The sequence below is a fragment of the Giraffa tippelskirchi genome, chromosome 10 (assembly GCF_054371585.1).
Source record: "Giraffa tippelskirchi isolate mGirTip1 chromosome 10, T2T-mGirTip1v1.2.pri, whole genome shotgun sequence".
Classification (NCBI taxonomy): domain Eukaryota; kingdom Metazoa; phylum Chordata; class Mammalia; order Artiodactyla; family Giraffidae; genus Giraffa; species Giraffa tippelskirchi.
Genome location: NC_137284.1, coordinates 121,018,878 through 121,037,853, shown reverse-complemented (window position 1 = coordinate 121,037,853; position 18,976 = coordinate 121,018,878). Strand labels below are relative to the sequence as shown.

General features: G+C 47.2%; 1 protein-coding gene across 5 annotated transcripts in view; it reads left to right on the top strand.

Moving 5' to 3' along the window:
• The window catches only part of ADCY1 (adenylate cyclase 1), a 99,311-nt gene that overhangs the window by 67,997 nt on the left and 12,338 nt on the right, over positions 1-18,976 (top strand). For 4 of the 5 annotated variants that reach the window (XM_081531081.1, XM_081531080.1, XM_081531082.1 and 1 more), the window contains 4 exons: positions 62-188; positions 13,941-14,057; positions 14,882-15,028; positions 15,648-15,746. In XM_081531081.1, coding sequence (XP_081387207.1) covers positions 62-188; positions 13,941-14,057; positions 14,882-15,028; positions 15,648-15,746 — 490 coding nt within the window. Of the gene's footprint in view, positions 1-61; positions 189-13,940; positions 14,058-14,881; positions 15,029-15,628; positions 15,747-18,976 lie in introns of all 5 variants that reach the window. The other variant, XR_014065975.1, reaches the window with a different exon arrangement.

The following is an 18,976-nucleotide window of genomic DNA, read 5'->3' as shown; positions in this document are numbered from 1 at the left end:
CCTGGGGATGGGCCTTGTGTTCTTGGCACTGACATTGGCTTCCTTCCTTCTCTTCCCCCAGGGCCGGTGCCGTCTCAGGGCGCAGCTTCGAGCCAATCGTGGCCATCCTGCTATTCTCGTGCACGCTGGCCCTGCACGCCCGGCAGGTGGATGTCAAGCTGCGGCTGGACTACCTCTGGGCGGCCCAGGCAAGAGGAGATCCTCTGCTTCCTGTGGGGGGTGGTGATCAGGGGATCACTTGGGAGGAGATTCAGGTGGGGCCTCCCGGCTGGACGCTAGTGGCCTTGTGGGCATCACTGCTAGGTGGAGGAGGCTGTGGTGGGGCCAAGGAGCAAGATGGCAGGAAGGCAGGAGGGAGACAGTCTAATGAACCCTGTCTGATGGTCAGAGCTTGGCTGCTTTGCTGCCCGTGAGCTTCCTGTCCCTACAGGCGTTCTAGCAGAGGGACTCAGCCTCAGTAGGCTAGACATCAGGGTCTCATCAGGGTCCTGGGAAACCCCTGAGGTTGTCACATCTCACATGGCCTATTCCAGATTGAGTAGGTCTGCTCTGGGGGCCAGGGACCCATATTTTTACAGTGTACACAGGGGAATTTTGATACTGAAGGCCTGGGGGAGATGGAGGAGTGGTAGACATGGGAGCTGTTCTAGGCCCTGAGGCCTGGTGGCAGGTAGTGACCCCCAGAGTTCACCCTGCTCGCCTGCTGGAGCTAGTGCATAGGTGCTCAGCTCAGCCCAGGTCACATGCAGTGTGGTGGGTCTCTGCGTCCCCCTCATTGCCCACTCTGGCCTCTTGTCATCCTCTCCGTGTGTCCTTGTCACCCGCTCCTCTACACCCACTCCTTATCACTCGCTCTGTGTCCCTGGCCCTGGGAACCGAGGCCTTTTGACTTTCTGGTCCAGAGTTCAGACTCCATTGATGCAACTTGCTCACTTCTTGGCTCTGAACAGACTGCCTCCCCTTGTTTCCTCGACTAAAAGTGGGGAGGCAGGTGTGCAGTAGAACAGAGGCTGCAGGAGGGCTTGTCATTTTGACACATGAAGAAGCAGCCCTTGGCTGTCTGAGGGAATTCGCTCTGTTCAGTCCCCATGGCAGCCCTGCCTGGGAAGTGGGATCACAGATGGGGATCAGATATGGATTAACATGCCCAGGGCCAGAGCTGGAATGTCCAGGGGTCCCGGCAGGTCTGAGGTAGGTGGGAGCGTCCGCATACCAGGAACCAGAGTGTAGCCAGGGGTCCAGCCCAGAGCTGCAGCACAGGGGCATCCATCACTGGACCCCAGACACGTGCAGCCCAGAGGGCCACAGAGAGAAGGCTGTGGCTGTGGGCACACAGGTGGCTGAGTGCACCCTGCTGTTGCCCCATGTTCCGTGCAGTGGGACAGGCTCAGACACGCCTACTGGGGGCCCAGGCTCCTCCTGTGCTGCCTGCCCACATCCTTTCTTCAGGAAGATGTATGACTCCTGTCCACATCCTGTGGTAGAATAGGCAGGAGGTGGCTGGTCAGTGACTGAGGCCCTGGTCAGCTGTGTTGGGTGGGCCTGGAGTTAGGTGGTCTTCATCCCAACCCCCACAACTCCCCTTGAGGTCTTTGTGACTCTCTTCCCTGGTCCTCAGTCCAATCGGATGATGACTCTAATCCTGTGTGGAAGTGTGTTGGTTGGGTTCTGCAGAGAGGAGGTTTATTCCAGGGACTGGCCTGCGAGTTACAGAGGCCGGGAAGTCCTGGACGCCAAGTGCCACCTGCCGTAAGAGAATAGGAGGGCTGGTGTCTGAGGGCAGCAAAGATGGACGCCCAGCTGAGGCCAAGAGTGGAGTTGCCCCTTCTCTGCCTTTTCCTTCTATTCAGAAGGATTGGATGATGCCCACCCCCTGGCTGGAGTGGAGGACATCTTCCCACGGTCCAGCCTCTCAGAGCTAATCTCTCCTATGTGTCCTTACACAGACACACCCAGAAATGATGCTCACCAGCCATCTGGGTGCTCCATGGCCCATCAAGATGACACATAAAATTAGCCATTGCACTGAGGAATAATTACAGTTTCCTTCCCAATGGGCTTGGCTGGGGACCTGGCGCATAGTAGGTGCAGACACCCTGCGCCTGACATCTGACAGGCCCTAGGTCTCACTGGGCTCCCTCAGGACAGCCGCTGCTGAGGGTTCTCACTATGGGAAGGAGGGGTGAGGGGACGGAGGGCTAGACTGCCTGTGATGGGGGCAGAGGTAGTGACCACTCTGATGAAAACTGTTGTCTACCCTTTAGTTAACCTGGAAAGGATAAGATGTTAGTTAAGCAGGTTTCTGTCTGCACATCAGGGCAGGTTGTATATTCAAGATCATGAGGAATTACTCCATTACTTGGGGCAAACAAAAGAAAGAAAATGTGTGTGTGTGTGCACATATATTCTGTATGTATGTGTATCTGTGCACACACAGATATACTAGGTAAAAAACTTGGCTTATTTATTCCTTTTTATGTAGCAGCTTTACTGAGATGTAATTCACATCCCACAAGATTCACTCACCATACAAAGTGTACAATTCAGTAGTTTTCAGTATATTCACACAATCGTGCAGCCGTCATCACAGTCAATTTTAGTACACTCTTTGTCCTCCAAGAGACCCCCGTAACCATCAGTAGTCACTCCCCATTTCTAACCACCCCCAGCCCTGAGCCACCATCTGCTTTCTGTCTCCGTGGATTAGCCTGCTTCTTCTACTCTTCAGCCTGTGTGTACTTTTAGGTCAGTGCCTTTTCTGGACAGACTAACTCCCTGTGTGTGGCCAGTGGGAGCCCTGAACCAGGCCTTACAGGGAGAGAACCCCTGATTCTCCGATTCTAAGGGGCTGTGGCCCAGCCCTGTCTTCACTCCATACCTGGCTTTTGGATTCCAGGTGGGCAGGGAGCTGCTGAGATCTGAACCCCGCATTCCCTCTCCACGGGCAGAAATTCCCAGGTGGGCTGTCTGTACAGATTGGCCCCAGTTCTTAGGCAGTGTGGCAGGGGTGGTGGTGGTGAGGGCATGCAAGTGGTGCACCCGATTCTGGCTCGTCCTCCTCCTTGAGGGGCTCCGGCTACTGCCTTCATGAGTGCCAAAGCCAGGCCGCCGCTCCCTGGGCATGTCCACGTGATACCCAGCCAAGCTTCCAGAAGTGCCCGGGCTTCTCTGGGCCTCTTGGATGCTTGAGAGTTGGTTGTGGGAGGGTAGGAGGGGCTGGTGCTGAGGAAAGGAGACAAGGCGTGTGACAGGAGGGGGACCGTCACAGAGACCTCATGGGGTGGGGTGGTGGGGAGGCCATCCAGAACTCCGCCTTCTCTGTGGGCAGGGCTGATGGCTGGCCCCACAGCCGGGGTGGCAGGGTCCCATCCCTGACTCTGGAAGGCAGCCTGGTGGTGGAGTGTGATGGAGCAGGGGGCCTGGGCAGGCACCCTGGGAGGAGACACCACCATCACAGGGGCCACCAGAAGGGCACTTTTGAAGTGGCTGGGTGGAGCCTGGGCAGGGTTGGCCATTGGAAAAGGGGCTAAGATGGAGGTGGGCGTGGTCTCAGGCACATATCACTCAGTCTGGGCAGAGGTCACAGGGCACATTTCTGACTGACAAGGTCAAGAGAGCTGATGGCACTGGACCATCTGAAAGATGGGTCAGGGTAGGGCAACCCTAGACTGGTGCAGTGACCAGGGCCGTACAGTAGAGGGTCCCCATCCCAGACCTTGGGGTCGAAGGAGTGGTCCCCAGAACCAGGACAAGGTGGGCCACCAGACAGGATTCACCACCTTCATCCAAGGGACATGGCCAGCCTGCAGTGACCATGCTGGGAGGGACCTAGTCACACTCTGCTCCCTCCCTCTCAGCTCCTGCCTGGGCGGCAGAGCCCAACCAAAAACTGTGAGGGGGCCGGTAGGTAGAGTCCTCTGGGCTGGCCCTGGGTCAGCGCAGATGCCAGGGGAAGAGAGCAGTGCACACCATTCCTGAAAAGGCCGTCTGGCCACTGTAGCTTGCAAAAACCTTGCCAGGTAATGGAGGACAGCCTCTTTGTGGTAGACTGTGCTGCTCAACGTGGTCTTGTCTGGCTCTCTCTGGCTGACCAGACTGGCTGGTCTCTGAGATGTGTCTACCCCACCATCAGCTGGCCCTTCTGGTTTAAGGTCTTTCAGGTAGGAATAGACACTCAGAGCTAGAGAAGAACGGACTTAGGATGAGCCGGGAAGGGCTGGGTCGGCCTGGGGGTGTGTGAGATGGTTCCCACTCATTGATTAGATGCTTGCTCTGGATCTCACTCTCAGTAGGATTGAGGCCCTTGCTGTTGGCTCTCCCAACTGGGGACTCCCTCCCCCAGGGCAAGCAGTTTCTCTCAAATGGGTTGGCAAGGGCCATTCTAGGCATTGGTGTCCCTTTATTTTTTTAAGATTTTTTTTTTTTTGATGTGGACCATTTTTAAAGTCTTTACTGAATTTGTTACAGTATTGTTTCTGTTTTATGTTTTGGTATTTTGACTGCATAGTATGTGAGATCTTAGCTCCCAGACCAGGGATTGAACGTGCACCCCCTGTGCTAAATGGGGAGGTCTACCACTGAACCTCAAAGGAAGTCTCTGGTGTCCCTTTAAATGTTATTAAGTCCAGTGGTTGACCCTGTCCTGGGATTCTCCTTCACCGATACCCCTTGTACACCCAGCCTCACCGTGAAATGAACTTTCCAGGCAGTTTGGTGCAAGAGAGAACCTCTGTGTCATGGAGGGAAGGCTTGCCTATCTGGAACACACTGACATATTTTTCTAAGGACGTGTAACATGAAATGCCTCACTTTCCCGTAAACACAACAAAACAAAAAGATTTGTAGACTTTGCCCGTTTGCCCTGTGGATATTTAAGCCTGTCATGCAGGTATCAGAGTGCCTCAAACTATTGCAAAACTGCCAGACCAAAGACTCATTGGTTAATTATTTATTGAGACCCAGTTGGTTCTATAAACCTAAACAAACAGATGGGTTTTTCCTTCCTGATGACTTCTCAACCTCTTAATCTGTAACTATCAGAATGCTTTTGCTCCAGTGATTTTTTTTCTTTGAACTCAGTGGATAATCATGATGACAATTATAATAAAACAATTTCTCTACAATGAATACCTATTGTGAGGGTAATTTCCATTTGTGCAGCTGCTGTTCTCAGCACTCAGAGCAGGGGCTGGCTCAGACATGGAGCTTTTGGTCGTTGGGCCGAGCTGAGGCCAGCTGCACCTCCTCCTTCAGTCACTTCCCTTTCCAGGCCTCCTTTCTCCACATGTGGGACAGTCACCTGGTCCTTGGGGTTATAGGAAGTTCATGCCACACAGTTCACGACCCTTGTTTCACATCTGAAATGCCATGTGTGTTGTTCATCCTGTTCTCTGTTTGTGGCCCCTGGTGTCACCTCTGAGACTTGGGTTGAGAACATCCCTCACTGAGGACAGTGCTTCTGGGTTTATCATGGCTGTGTTCTGAAACACAGTGCCAAGGAAGTGCCCATAGAATCAAACACTGGTGCTGAACCTTGGGCTCTGAGTCCAGGAATGTCCCCCACTCAAGGGAAATCAGACCTGTCACCATGTTGGGAAGTGCACAGACAGCCTGGGGTGGCCCTCTCTCTGCACCTGGTGTCCTGCCTGGCTGCACCCAGTAGCTGCTTATTGAGCACCTGGTCTACACCAGGCCTTTTATGGGGACACTCATGTAGTGGAGCATAACCCTGCCCTGAATGCCCAGAGGCTGATAAAGGAATAAATGTGTCAGTCATAGATGATTCCAGAACAGTGATAGAAGTGCCATTGTATTGATAAAACAGCCCATAGCCTGACCCAGCCCTCAAGTCAGTGACATCAGCCTCTAGAGAGAATATCTGGAGATTTTGGAGGAATTAGCCAGGGAGAGGTTCTGTTGCTGTTGAATAGCGTTTTGTAAATGTCAGTTAAATAAGGTTGCTGACAGTGTCCTTCAGGTCTTCTATACCCTTACTGATTTTCTCGCTAGTCATTCTGTCAAGTTTAGAGACAATGGTGTTGGAAATCTCCAGTTATAGCTATAGATAGAGATTCCAACACCATTCTAACTTCTTAAAGTTCTATCAGGTTTTGCTTTATGTAGTTTGATGATCTGTTATTACATGCATAAATGTTTAGGATTATGTCCTCTTGATAAATTGAAACCTTTGTCCCTCTTATCAAAAAAGACCCTTTCATATATCTTCAGTTCAGTTCAGTCGCTCACTCATGTCCGTCTCTTTGTGACTTCGTGGACTGCAGCACACCAGGCTTCCCTGTCCATCACCAGCTCCTGGAGCTTGCTCAAATTCATGTCCACTGAGCTGGTGATACCATCCGATCTTCTCATCCTCTGTTGTCCCCTTCTTCTCCTACCTTCAGTCTTTCTCAGCTTCAGGGTCCTTTCTTTATAAAGAGTCAGTTCTTTGCATCAGGTGGCCAAAGTATTGGTGCTTCAGCTTCAGCATCAGTCCTTCCAATGAATATTCAGGACTGATTTCCTTTAGGATTGACTGGTTTGATCTCCTTGCAGTCCAAGGGCCTCTCAGGAGTCTTCTCCAACACTACAGTTCAAAATATCTTCAGGCTAAAACAAAAACTCTAAATAAATATTGAACCCTAAAAAAAAGACCTTTTCCTAAGTAATGCGCTTTGCTCAGCAGTCTGTTTTGTCTGATATTAATATAGATAATCCAGCTCTCTTGTTATATCTTTTCGCATCATTTTACTTGTAACCTTATGGTATTTTTTTTTTTGTATAGCAGAGTTTTATTTAAGTATAAAAAGGGACAGAGAAAGCTTCTGACATAGACATCAGAAGGGGGTCGGAGAGTACCCCCCTGCTAGTCTTTAGTCGGGTGCTTTATATCTGTTAGAAAGCTATTAATCAGATAAGAGAGACACCTCAGGCTGATGGAATTTCACCAGTTCCCCTCTCCCACAGTATGCATTTTTGAGATAGGATGGTACCAGGTGTATCATCCCCCAGCCATAAAACAATAGATATGAATACTTGTTTGTTGAGCTTTTATCAGCCAAAAGTTAGGCTTAGGTGGAACCATTTTGAGGAAAGGCAAATTCCAAAGCAGATACATAGATCTTGCAAATACAAAGCAAACACACAAATCTATTAACGTAGATTAAGAAAAACATTTCCATAAGAAAAACGCATTGATTAGCTCAAGGTTTGAGAAAAGTTAAGTTCAGGTGGAACCAGGTGTCGTCATGGCAACACAGAATTTTAAGAAAAAAAAGTCTGACACTTGAAGTTTGTTTCCTCCTGCTGCTTAAGGGAGAGATAAAAAATGTCTGACACTTGTGACGTATTTCCTCTGTTTGGAGACCCCTGGCTTTCCTGCCTGTTACCCTCTCATTCCCCCCTTTTATTTTAGGAGAATTATGTTGCCTAGGGAAAGGAGCATCGTGTTCATTCCATAACTACTTCCTGCTGTTGAGGGGTGTGGTCCCTAAATTGTTGAGGCAATATATTCTCCTAACCCTCATATGGAGTCTCTCATCCAGGGGCCCCAAGTAATAGTTGGAGGAGGCTGTGGCACTCACAGGAGCCTGGACAACCTTTTGTAACCTAAAACCTTTTAGATGGTTAGAAACAAACCCCGTTTTACAGTTACAGATGTAAGGCAAAATAGTCTTTAAACCAAGTTAAAACCTAATCAAAATTAAAAGTCACATTGTGTCCATAGTTAAGGTACAATATGTTATACCAGTCCATCTTAGGATTGTTAGATGTCATCAGATCAAGAAGAGGCATCACATACAGTTGTTCTTGGTGAAGGTGTTTGCATAGTTGAAGAAAGTCCTTTCCTTGAAGTAGAGCAACCCATCATGGGAAGCCTTCAATTGATGATGAGGTTGAAAAGCTGAAAGCTGAGTCAAATAGTTAAATTTAAGGCTTTAGGATCTATGACAATATCTGTGTGCAAAAACAGTCTGTCATAGAGATAGTCCCTTCTTCTTAGGGGCAGTTGGAGCCCTCATTAAAGCTACAGGTAGAACTTTAAACCAATTGTCTTGTGTTTCCTGAGTTAGCTTACATGGGTGTCTTTTAATAATGTCATTAGCCTTTTCAACTTTTTCTGAAGATTGGGGTCTCCAGGAACAGTGTAAGTGATATTCTATTCCTAGAGCTTTTGACACCCCTTGAGTTACAGCAGCTTTAAAGACAGAGCCATTGTCACTCTGAACTTTAGAGTTTAAGATCCTACTTACACCATGAGAAGTCAGTACAGTAAGATTTTTGCCCATTCATTAACCTTGGGCTTTAATGAATACTGCTTTTGGTGTGAAAATAGGTGAGGGTCATTCAGTTTGATAATGACAGGAACAGCATTTTGTGCTAGACTCATAGTTTTTCCATCAGCCCACACTCTGGGATTTGCATTTTGTTCAATTAATGGGAAAGAAAGAGCAGGCTCCATATTTATGAAAACGGAGGCCTGGACATTGTTCTGTATATCCCTCCCCAGAAGGGATGAGGGAGACTCTGGCACAATAAGAAACTCGAGAAAGTAGTACAGAGTCTCAGTTGCAGCTTAAAAGATGACTGAAATAATAACATTTGGCTTGTCCAGAGAGTCCCAGTATGGTAGTGGATCAGGAGGAAAGTGGGCCATGGGCTTCAGTGAGCACAGAGAAAGTTGCCCCAGTGTCCGAAAGAAAATTGACTGATTGACCCTCCACAATTATTAATACCCAGGGTTCCTCAGGTATAATTAGGATGGGAGCTTGTGTGGGGACCTCCGGGCACCTTCGGTCCTGATTGTCCTGAGAGCCTGATCTCTGGGGCCTCCACCTCGGATGCAGTCTCTTCTCCTGTATGGTCCTTTGCAGACTGGACATGGAGCTGGGGGTGGCTTAGATGCCGGAGGGCAGTCTCACTTGAGATGCCCCTCCCTTTTCGCTTGGGTCCCTCTGGGCATTTTTCCTCAGGCCGTTTCAGAGCAGGTCTAACAGCCATTGTTGGGGTTTCAGTCTATTGCCTGTTTTTGTTTTTTTTTTTACCTGCTATTTTCCTCCTCATATTCTCTACCATAATATACCATCTGAGCCAGCTGCAACAGTTTTTCTAAAGACTGATTGGGTCCAAACGCCTGTTTTCATAACTTATAGCAGATATCTGGAGCTGACTGAGAGACAAATCTATCTTCTAAGATCATTTCTCCCTCTGTACATTCAGTATCAACATCAGTAAACTTGTGGAGAGCCTCCTATAGTCTATCTAGGAATTTACTAGGAGTTTATCAGGAGTTTCCTTCTTTCCCTGTTCTATGTCAGTCAACTTAGCATAGTCTAAAGTCTTAGTGTGTGCTCACTTGAGTCCTTCAAGAATACATCCAGCAAAGCAGCTCTGTTATGGGAACTGCTCGGCTCCCAGTAGGAAGGAGGGATATTTCATGTTCCCTATTTTCCCTTGTCTCACATTCAAGCCATTCATCTCCAAAAGTAGTAGCTTCCCCCAAAACTTGAGTTCTCGAGTCATGAGTTAGCGTCTGTCCCAAGATATACATTATATGTCTCCAAGTAAGGTCACAAAGTTAGTCCTATAAAGGCTTGTATGAACTTTTCTGGATCCTCTAGATAGTCTGGACCACAATTGGTACGGTTTGAATTTCTACCGAGACTGAGGAAACCCCTCCAAAAAGGGTGCCCTGACTCTCAGCCTATTCAGTCGGGAGCCCCAGATACAGGGACAAAGTAAGAGGACAGGAGGGAGCTGAAGGTTTCACACCCAAATCTGCACCTTTAGGACATAAGTCTGGCATGTCTCACAGAGAGATAAAGAGCAGCACATATGGCACTTCTACCCGTTTCTCATGTTTTCTACGGAACCAGTCTAGTTGTAAAATAGTATCATAATTAAGAGACCTTTCAACAGGCCAGCGTTCCCTGTCTTCTAAAGGATACTGTGGCCATTCAGTATCACAGAAGATCAGGCATGTCTTTTTAAACTCTGGAGATCAAACTTGTCCCAGCCTTTTAAAAATACATTTTAAAGGAGTGGTTCTGGAACTGCTAGCTCCCAGCTGTAAGAGAGAAAAAAGTTGCACCCACAGCTGTTGCTTTTTTCAGTCGGAAGCATCCTTCCCTGCTCCACATGGGGGTGTAGAAGACTCTCCTCCAAAGCTTTCCTTCCCTGGTCGGACTTTGTCCCTTACTGATGCAGGTGTTTACTCGATCTTCCTGGCTCTACCACCGAGGCAGGGTGGAGATGCACCAGGGGTGCATTCCAGATGGCATCCCAGGCTGATTTAGTTTCATACCACCAAGACTTTTGTTTGATTTGCCCTTTTCTCTGCTGCCACCTGGGGGTGGAGCAGAGTAGTTTTTCCAGAATGTTTCCCAAGTTAGGACTCCTAGGGGAAGCATCCGTGTTCCATGTGCCTTTGCACATTCCTGAGTACAGTCCAGACCACAGTAGAAGCGGTGAGTCATAAAGGGATGAACAACAACCACAATGTCCTTTCTGAGTGTCATCATGCCAGTATATGCGATAGCAAAAGAGGTGGTGGAGTTAGCCAGTGAGTAAAAAGTGATTTTTCTTCCCGAGCCAATCCTTCCAGTTCATTTTCACAGATTCCACAAAAGGAATATCTAGGGAGTTGAGACAAAAGCCACCAGAAAGCCTCCTCTGGTCCACTAAGAGTTAGTGCTACCAAAGGAAGAAGCCCATTGCACTTCCAATTTGACCAGCTCCTGCAACTCCTGACCTGTGTTCTCAAAAACCTCATGGTCACCAGCAGTGCTTCCATCTACATAGATAGGAGACACAGCCATGGCAGACTCTTTGTCAGGTCGCTTGTGGCAGGCAGCCAAAAGAGTGACCTCTAGCCTGAGAGACATTGCTGGAGCTAGAGCTCCACCTTGCTCCCAAACACGCTCTTGTACTTTTTGGCTCCTAGCAAGGCTAGGCGCTTCCATGACTACCAAGCTTGGGGTCTGAGTAAAAGTACATAGTAACGGCATGAATCACAAGTCCACATAATCTATGATCCAACAGATTATGTTAATAGTTATAATTCCCCACAAAATTATGAAATGGTCAAAGATACCAGGAAAAGGTGACTGAGAGAGGAAAGTTCGGTCCACATGCTTTGCCCATCTCTGGCCGCTCCCCTAGCAGGCACCTTGGGTGTCTCTTGGCATTGGCAGGTCGGTATAAATCCTGGACAAGGCTCCCCTTTTTGGGGCTGCCTTTCATCATTACGAGGCACTGCAAAACTGCAGAGGAGGACCCATCACCTGCTTTGTGCCAAGTGTGTCATGCATTCACACAAGCACACTGTAGATTTAGTAAAACAAAGCAGAAAACATGCATACTGAGAAAGCAGAGAGGCTAGAGCTCTGAATGTTTTTACTTTGTCCTGAAGATTCCGGATGAGCCCCCAAGATAGCTTACAGTGAACGATGTCGGATTTGTGATCTTCGAAGAAGATTTAGCTTCAGGACCAGGGACCAGGCTTGATCACTCAAGAGCTTTTGTATAGCCGAGTTCTATTAAAGTGAGAAGGGACAGAGAAAGCTTCTGACATAGACATCAGAAGGGGGACTGAGAGTGCCCCCTTGTTGTGTCTTTTTATTTAAAGTGGATTTCTTGTAAGCAACATACAATTGGATCTTGCCTTTTAATCTGATTGCTAAATCTCTGCCTTTAATTGAGGTCTTCAGGTAATTTACAATTAGTGTGATTATTGATGTGATTGTATTTTAATCTTTCATGTTGCTGTTTCCTATTTATCCCACCTGCCCATCTATTTGTTTTCTTTTTCCTTTTTTTCTACTTATTTGGGTTAATTAAATATTTTTATTATTCTACTTGATCTGTATTTTTATTAGCTCTAACTCTTTGTTGTGTTATTTTAATGGATACTTAGTATTGTCTGTCTTCAAGTGGTATTATACTATCTTACATATAAGAACCTTAATATTAATAACAATATATACATCCATTTTTTCCATCCTAGGGATTTTGCATTGACATCATCATAGACTTTATTTGTACACATATTGTAAACCCCCCAATATATTATTACTTGCATCATAAACATTAAAGTCTACTTTAAGATAGATTATAATGAAAAAGAATATTTTTTGTTTACCCACTTAGTTATGATTTCTGATACTTTTCATTCTTTGTGCACTTCCAGGTTTCTGTCTGGTGTTATCTTCCTTCTGCCTGAAGGGCAGATGGTTCTCTCAAGTCTGTTGGTGATGGATTCTTTCAGTTTTTGTATGTTTGAAAAACTCTTCATTTTGCCTTCATGATTGAAAGATACTTTTGCTGGGTTTAGGATTATGGGTTTTTGATTTTTTTATTTTCCATATGTTAAAGATACTGTTCCACTGTCTTTTGTCTGGCATTGCTTTTTACGATGTTGCTATCATCTTTATCGATGTTCGTCTGACCCCATCTCCTCTCGTGTTTCACCCTTTTGACAGTGGGGTGGGGGCTCCTCTGTGCCCCATGTAGTCTGACGAGCCTGGTCCACTCTGAATCTCCACACTCTTCCCTTCTGCAGTGTAGCTGCTCTCTATGGAGAGAAGCACCAGCATTGATCCCCTGCCTAGCTGATGATTTTCAGTGCAGACGTCTCACAAAGGGCCTTTTCCTCAAGTAAGACTAGTTCCGGAGTTAGAGATTAAGTTCTTCTCGCTTTGTGTGCTTTGGAAAGGTCCTTTCCCTCTCTGTGCTTCTCCAGGAGGAGGTGGTTCTCAGAGCCTGGGTGCCCCAAAGAGGGGCCTGTATACCCCAGAAGGCAAGTAAGACAGCACAGGAGGGTTTTGGAAGAGGACATCATGATGGTTAGTTTATGTGTCAGCTTGGCTGGATCATGAGGTGTCCAGTTATTTGCCCATACGTTATTCTGGGTTGGTCTGGGAGGGTATTTCTAGATGAGATTAGCTTTTGAATCTGGACTCAGTAGAACAGATTCTCCTTCCTAATGTGGGTGAGCTTCATCCATCCATTGAAGGAGGCCTGAATAGAACAGAAAAGTGGAGGAAGAGAGAAATGGGGCCCCTCTTTCCTGACTGCACCATCTGGGACATCTCCACCCTCAGCCCTCCTGGGTCTCAGACCTCCAGGAGTTACAGCACCAGATCTCCTGGGCCTCCAGTTTGCAGATGGCAGATGGTGGGGCTTCTCAGCCTGGAAATGAGGGCTGAGCCCCTCATTGGCCTTTGAAAGTTCCAGCTGATCTGGGTGATGACTAGTCCAGAATTTCATGGATCCTCTGGGCCCCTAATGTTGATTTAGTTCCTCTGCTTGGTGGGGCCGTGGAATGAACCTGGTATAGACCATCGGTGCACTTGGTGTTTAGTTTGGATGATTACAGAGAAGAATGCGTTAAAGGCATAGATTCAGAACTCTTGTTAAAGATGGTAAGGCAGACATTATTCAGGAGCATTGTGTTAGGTGTAGGAACCACTGCAGTGGGGGAGAGAGATGAAGCTCCACCCTAAGTATAGCATGGGCAAGTGGGGGTTTATATTCAAGGGGCAGGGTTGGGGGTGGTGGATGGAAAATTATTAAGAGGAGACATCTGGGGTGAGGGACGTTCTGGCTGAACTGACCTAACGGGATTCATGCTGAGGGTAGGTCAAGGTGATCTAACATCACCCTGGGCAGGTTGTAGATGAGGAACCTGATCAAATATCTGGGGTGATCAGATGTCAAGGATGGTGTGTCTGGTTAAACTGACTTAGCAGGGTTTTTGCTAAAACTAGACACATGAACACACCAAAGTCAGGACCCTGTTGGAAGAGGGTCCAGAGCCTGATCCAGGTGAGAAGTTGTCACACGGTGGGGTGTCAAGTAAGGGAGTGTCATATGGTGAGCTGTCAAATGAGGGAAGGAGGCATGGATAGGTGGCTGGGTGACTTAATGGAGGACCCCCTTCCCAGGCAGAGGAGGAGCGGGACGACATGGAGAAAGTGAAGCTGGACAACAAGAGGATTCTCTTCAACCTCCTGCCAGCCCACGTTGCCCAGCACTTCCTAATGTCCAACCCCCGCAACATGGTGAGCCTGGAGCCTGCGTGCACTGAGGTGGAGTGGCCCCTCTGCCCACCCTCAAGGGCAGGGCCAGATCCAAGATTCCTGGGACGTGGGGTTGACATGTGCTCAGAATTAGCCTGCCCTCTCCTTTGATCCTGGGAGAGAGCATAGCATCCACTGTTCCCACAAGGAAGGCAGGAGGCTGCAGTAAGTCACACATGAGGTTGCAAAGTGCTGCCTCGAGGCCTGGGTGGCCTCCTCCTGGCTGAGTTTGGGCAGCAGGTGACTTAGCAACCACACTCCGCCTGCCTGGCTATGGAGCTGGTGATTCACTCCCGTCTCTGTGCTCAGCGCTGTCTGGGTTGGTCTGAACATCCTAATGGCCACAACCTGCTGCAGTAAAACTCTGGAACCACCTGGACAGCACAGAGCAGGGCTTACAAAAACTGACTCAAGAATAAAGAGGCTCAGGGTAGGTTTTTAGGTCCTAAAGGCACAAGCCCCCAAGCTCAGCTTGACCAGCTTTGACCTGAAATAGATCTGGGGTTCATCTTTTCATCTGGCTGGGACTAGGGGCGTCCAGGGCCAGTTGTTTTCCCAAAACAGGGTGTCCTTCCTTGGTGCCTCCGCCTCTCCTTGAGTGGGCTCTGCACCCACCTGTGAGCTGAATGACCCTCCATCATCCTAGATCCTCTGAACCCCCTCCTGGTGTGGCATGGGAGTCCCAGCGCATCCTGGCAGCCACATCTCAGGACCTGGTCTGCAGGGCCTGCCCCCAGTACAGCCCTGAATGCTGCTCTGGCTGCCCATACACTGCCTAACCCAACTTTTGACACCCGCCCCGCCAGGACCTGTACTACCAGTCGTACTCGCAGGTGGGGGTCATGTTTGCATCCATCCCCAACTTCAACGACTTCTACATCGAGTTGGATGGCAACAACATGGGGGTGGAGTGTCTGCGCCTTCTGAACGAGATCATTGCCGACTTTGATGAGGTAAGGCCTGCCCTGCAGTCCTGACACCCTACGGCCTGGGTGTCTCGGTGTGCCCCCTCCAACAGAGTCCTGAATTGTGTCCACTGATGTAGCGTGTGCTCTGCGGATGGCATGGGGCCAGTGGGATTACATGTATTTTGTCTCCTTGGGAATCCCAGCCAATCATGACATTTGAGGAAGAAACTTTGCCTTAAGATAGAGAGGGTGAATGGTGGTACCTGTGCTCTTCCTTGTGAATGCCAAGCTTAGGTGGGCAGCCTCACCTGCAGGATGGGTGGGCAGGTATCTCTGCACTGTCCACAGCGGGCCTCCGGTCTTGTGCCTGCTTCCCTCCCTGGGGCCTGTCCTCCTCCTGGGTGGTTGTGAGGTCAGCTGCTGGAGGATGGGCGTGTTTTCTGCACGGTTCTTCCTTGGTGCCTCTTTTAAATGCCTTTGTTGGAGCCCCTGAGGCCTGCATTTCTCAGTTCAATCCCAGAACTTGTCTTGTGCTCACATGAAGAAGACACATTGCTTTCCAGAATGCACATATCTGCTCTGTGCTTGCTTCCAGCGGCTGTGCACTGCTGTTACTTGTCTAAAATGTTATGTAACATTTAACAGTTTTGTGTTTCAAACAAAGCTCATGGACAAAGACTTTTACAAGGACCTAGAGAAGATCAAGACCATCGGGAGCACGTACATGGCTGCTGTGGGGCTGGCGCCCACTGCTGGGACCAAGGTGAGTGTGGACTGACAGGTGCGCCCTGTTCAGGGACTGGGTCTTGGCTCTGTCCGCAGCTGCCCAGGGACCATGGGCAAGCTCCCTGCTGTGGGCCTCAGTTTTTCCTCTGCATTGGATCAGGGAGCAGCCTGAAGGCTGTCTTGTCAGTGGCCAGTTCTCTGTAGTCACAGCCTTCTATGAACAATCAATGCAGAAGGCTGAACACAGGAACTTCCTCCAGCCCTGCCTCCTCACCCCCCCATCCACCCACTCCTATCCTGGGAACTGACACTACTGAGTGTTCCTCTTTCTCAATTCAGGATTCTGAATAAAATCCCCAGACTGCTCCTATAAAAAGCCAGAAAAAGAGAGGAAGATGTAAAAAAAAGAAAAAGCCACGAATAGAAAGCAGTTATACATATGGTAGATGCGAGTCAGCAGTCACCTTAAATATGAGAGGTCTAAATACATCAATTAAAAAGCAGAAACTGACATAGTCACTAAAATTCAAGACCCAACTAGGTTTTCTTCAAGAAATACACTTTAAATATAAAGCCACAGATACATTGAAAATAAAAGGATGTAGAAAGAGATACCATGTTAGCCCTGTTAAAATTTCAAGTAACTATCTTAATTTTAGACAAAGCAAATTTCAGATCAAGGAAAATTATCAAGGATGAAGAGGCACATTACAGAACGATAAAGAAGTTAATTCTCTAAGCATACATAGAAATCTTTGATATTTATGTACTTAACAACAGAAGGCAAAAACTGATAGAACTGCAAGGAGAAGTAGATGAATTCATTATTATAGTTGGAGGCTTCAGTACCCTGTTATCGGTAATTGGTAGATCCAGTTGGCTGGAAATCTGTAAAGAGAACTGAACTGAATATCATCATCAGTCACCTGGATGTTATTGACATCTATAGACTACTTTATTGAAAAACAGCAGAATATACTTCTTTTAAATCTCACGTGGGAACGTGGGACGTTTACCAAGATAGATATATGATAGAATATGATCTCACATTCTAGGCCATAAAACACAGCTTAAAAAATTTAAAAGAATTGAAATGATATAAACTATATTCTCAGACTAGAATGTGACAAAAGTAGAAATCAACTGTTATTGCTTAGTTGCTAAGTCTTGTCTAACTCTTTTGTGACCCCATGGACTGTAGCCTGCCAGGCTCCTCTCTGCTTGGGATTTCCCAGGCAAGAATACTGGAGTGGGTTGCCATTTCCTTCTTCAGGGGATCTTCCCAACCCATGGGTTGAACCCACATCTCTTGTGTCTCCTGCATTGGCAAGTGGATTCTTTACCACTGAGCTACCAAAGAAACCTTAGCTAGGAGAAACAATTACCAGGAAATAATTGGAAAATTCCAAAATATTTGGAGATGAAACAATATACTTGTAAATGGTACAAAGGACAAATAAGAAATCTCAAGAGAAGTTGAAAAATATTTTGAACTAAATAAAAGTGAAAATCAGTTCAGTTCAGTTGCTCAGTCGTGTCCGACTCTTTGCGACCCCATGGACTGCAGCATACCAGGCCTCCCGTCCATCACCAACTCTCAGAGTTTACCCAAACCCACATCCATTGAGTCGGTGATGCCATCCAACCATCTCATCCTCTTTTGGCCCCTTCTCCTCCTGCCTTCAATCTTTCCCAGCATCAGGGTCTTTTCAAATGAGTCAGCTCTTCGCAGCAGGTGGCCAAAGTATTGGAGTTTCAGCTTCAACATCAGTCCTACCAATGAACACCTAGGATTGATCTCCTTTAGGATGGGCTGGTTGGATCTCCTTGCAGTCCAAGGGACTCTCAAGAGTCTTCTCCAACACAACAGTTCAAAAGCATCAATTCTGCGGCGCTCAGCTTTCTTTATAGTCCAACTCTCACATCCATACATGACCACTGGAAAAACCATAGCCTTGACTAGACGGACTTTTGTTGACAAAGTAATGCCTCTGCTTTTCAAAATGCTGTCTAGATTGGTCATAACTTTCCTTCCAAGGAGTAAGCATCTTTTAATTTCATGGCTGCAATCACCATCTGCAGTGATTTTGGATGTCAGTTATTCTCACTTGATCTATTGACAATGCAATCCTGATCAAAAGTATCTCAGGTTATTTTGTGATATTGACCAACTGATCCTAAGTTTGCGTGGAAAGACAAAAGACTGAGGGTAGTCAACACAACATAGCAGAAGCAGGACAAAATTAGAGGACTGACACTGTCAGACACCAAGATTTATGGAATTTCCCTGGTGGTCCAGTGGCTAACACTCCTGGCTCCCAATGCAGGGGACCCAGGTTTGATCCCTGATCAGGCAACTACATTTCACATGCTGCAACTAAGATTTCACATGATGCTACTAAAATAAAGATCCTGGATGGTTCAACAAAGATCAAAGATCTTGCATCCTGCAACTAAGACCCAGCACAGCCAAATAAATAAGTAATACTAAAAAACTTTCTATAGAGCTGCAGTAATCAATACAGTATAGTTTTGGCAAAAGGGTAGTGAAATAAACCAGTGGAACAGAATAGAGAGCCCAGAAATAGATCTGCATAAATATAATCAACTGATCTTTGACAAATGGAGCAAAGATAGTCTTCAACAAATGGTACTAGAAAAAATTGGATATCTAGCTATCTATGTTTGTAAAATGAATCCAGGCACAGACCTTACATTCTTCACAAAAACTAACTCAAATGTATCATAGGTCTGTATGTAAAATGCAACACTATAAGACATCTAGAAGATAATATAGGAGAAAATCTAGGTGACCTTGGGTTTGGTGATGAGTTTTTAGACGCGGTACAAAAAGCATGATCTGTGAAACACTGTTAGGTTGGACTTGATTAAAATTTTAAGTCTACTTGTGGAAAATACTATAATGAAAAGACAATCCATAGACTTGGAGAAAATCTTTGCAAACCACCTGATTTGTATGCAAGGAGATACAACACAATGAAAGAGAGTCTCAGTGTGAGGAAGGAGGGTTGGAATTGTTCTCTGCTGTGTAAATGCTGACCATCCATTGTGCTCACTTTGCTTTGTTTGTTTACAGGGGGCCAGTGGCAGCATTGTCTGAGCAGTGGAACATTTGGTTTCCCACAACAGGGTCCCCTCCCATCCCAGCAGTCCATTCCTGCAGAAGGGCTTTGCTTAGGTTCCAATGGCCTCAGCCTCTGCTCTCAGGAGCTGTAAGCCTTGAGCAATAATATTCTACCTCTATTT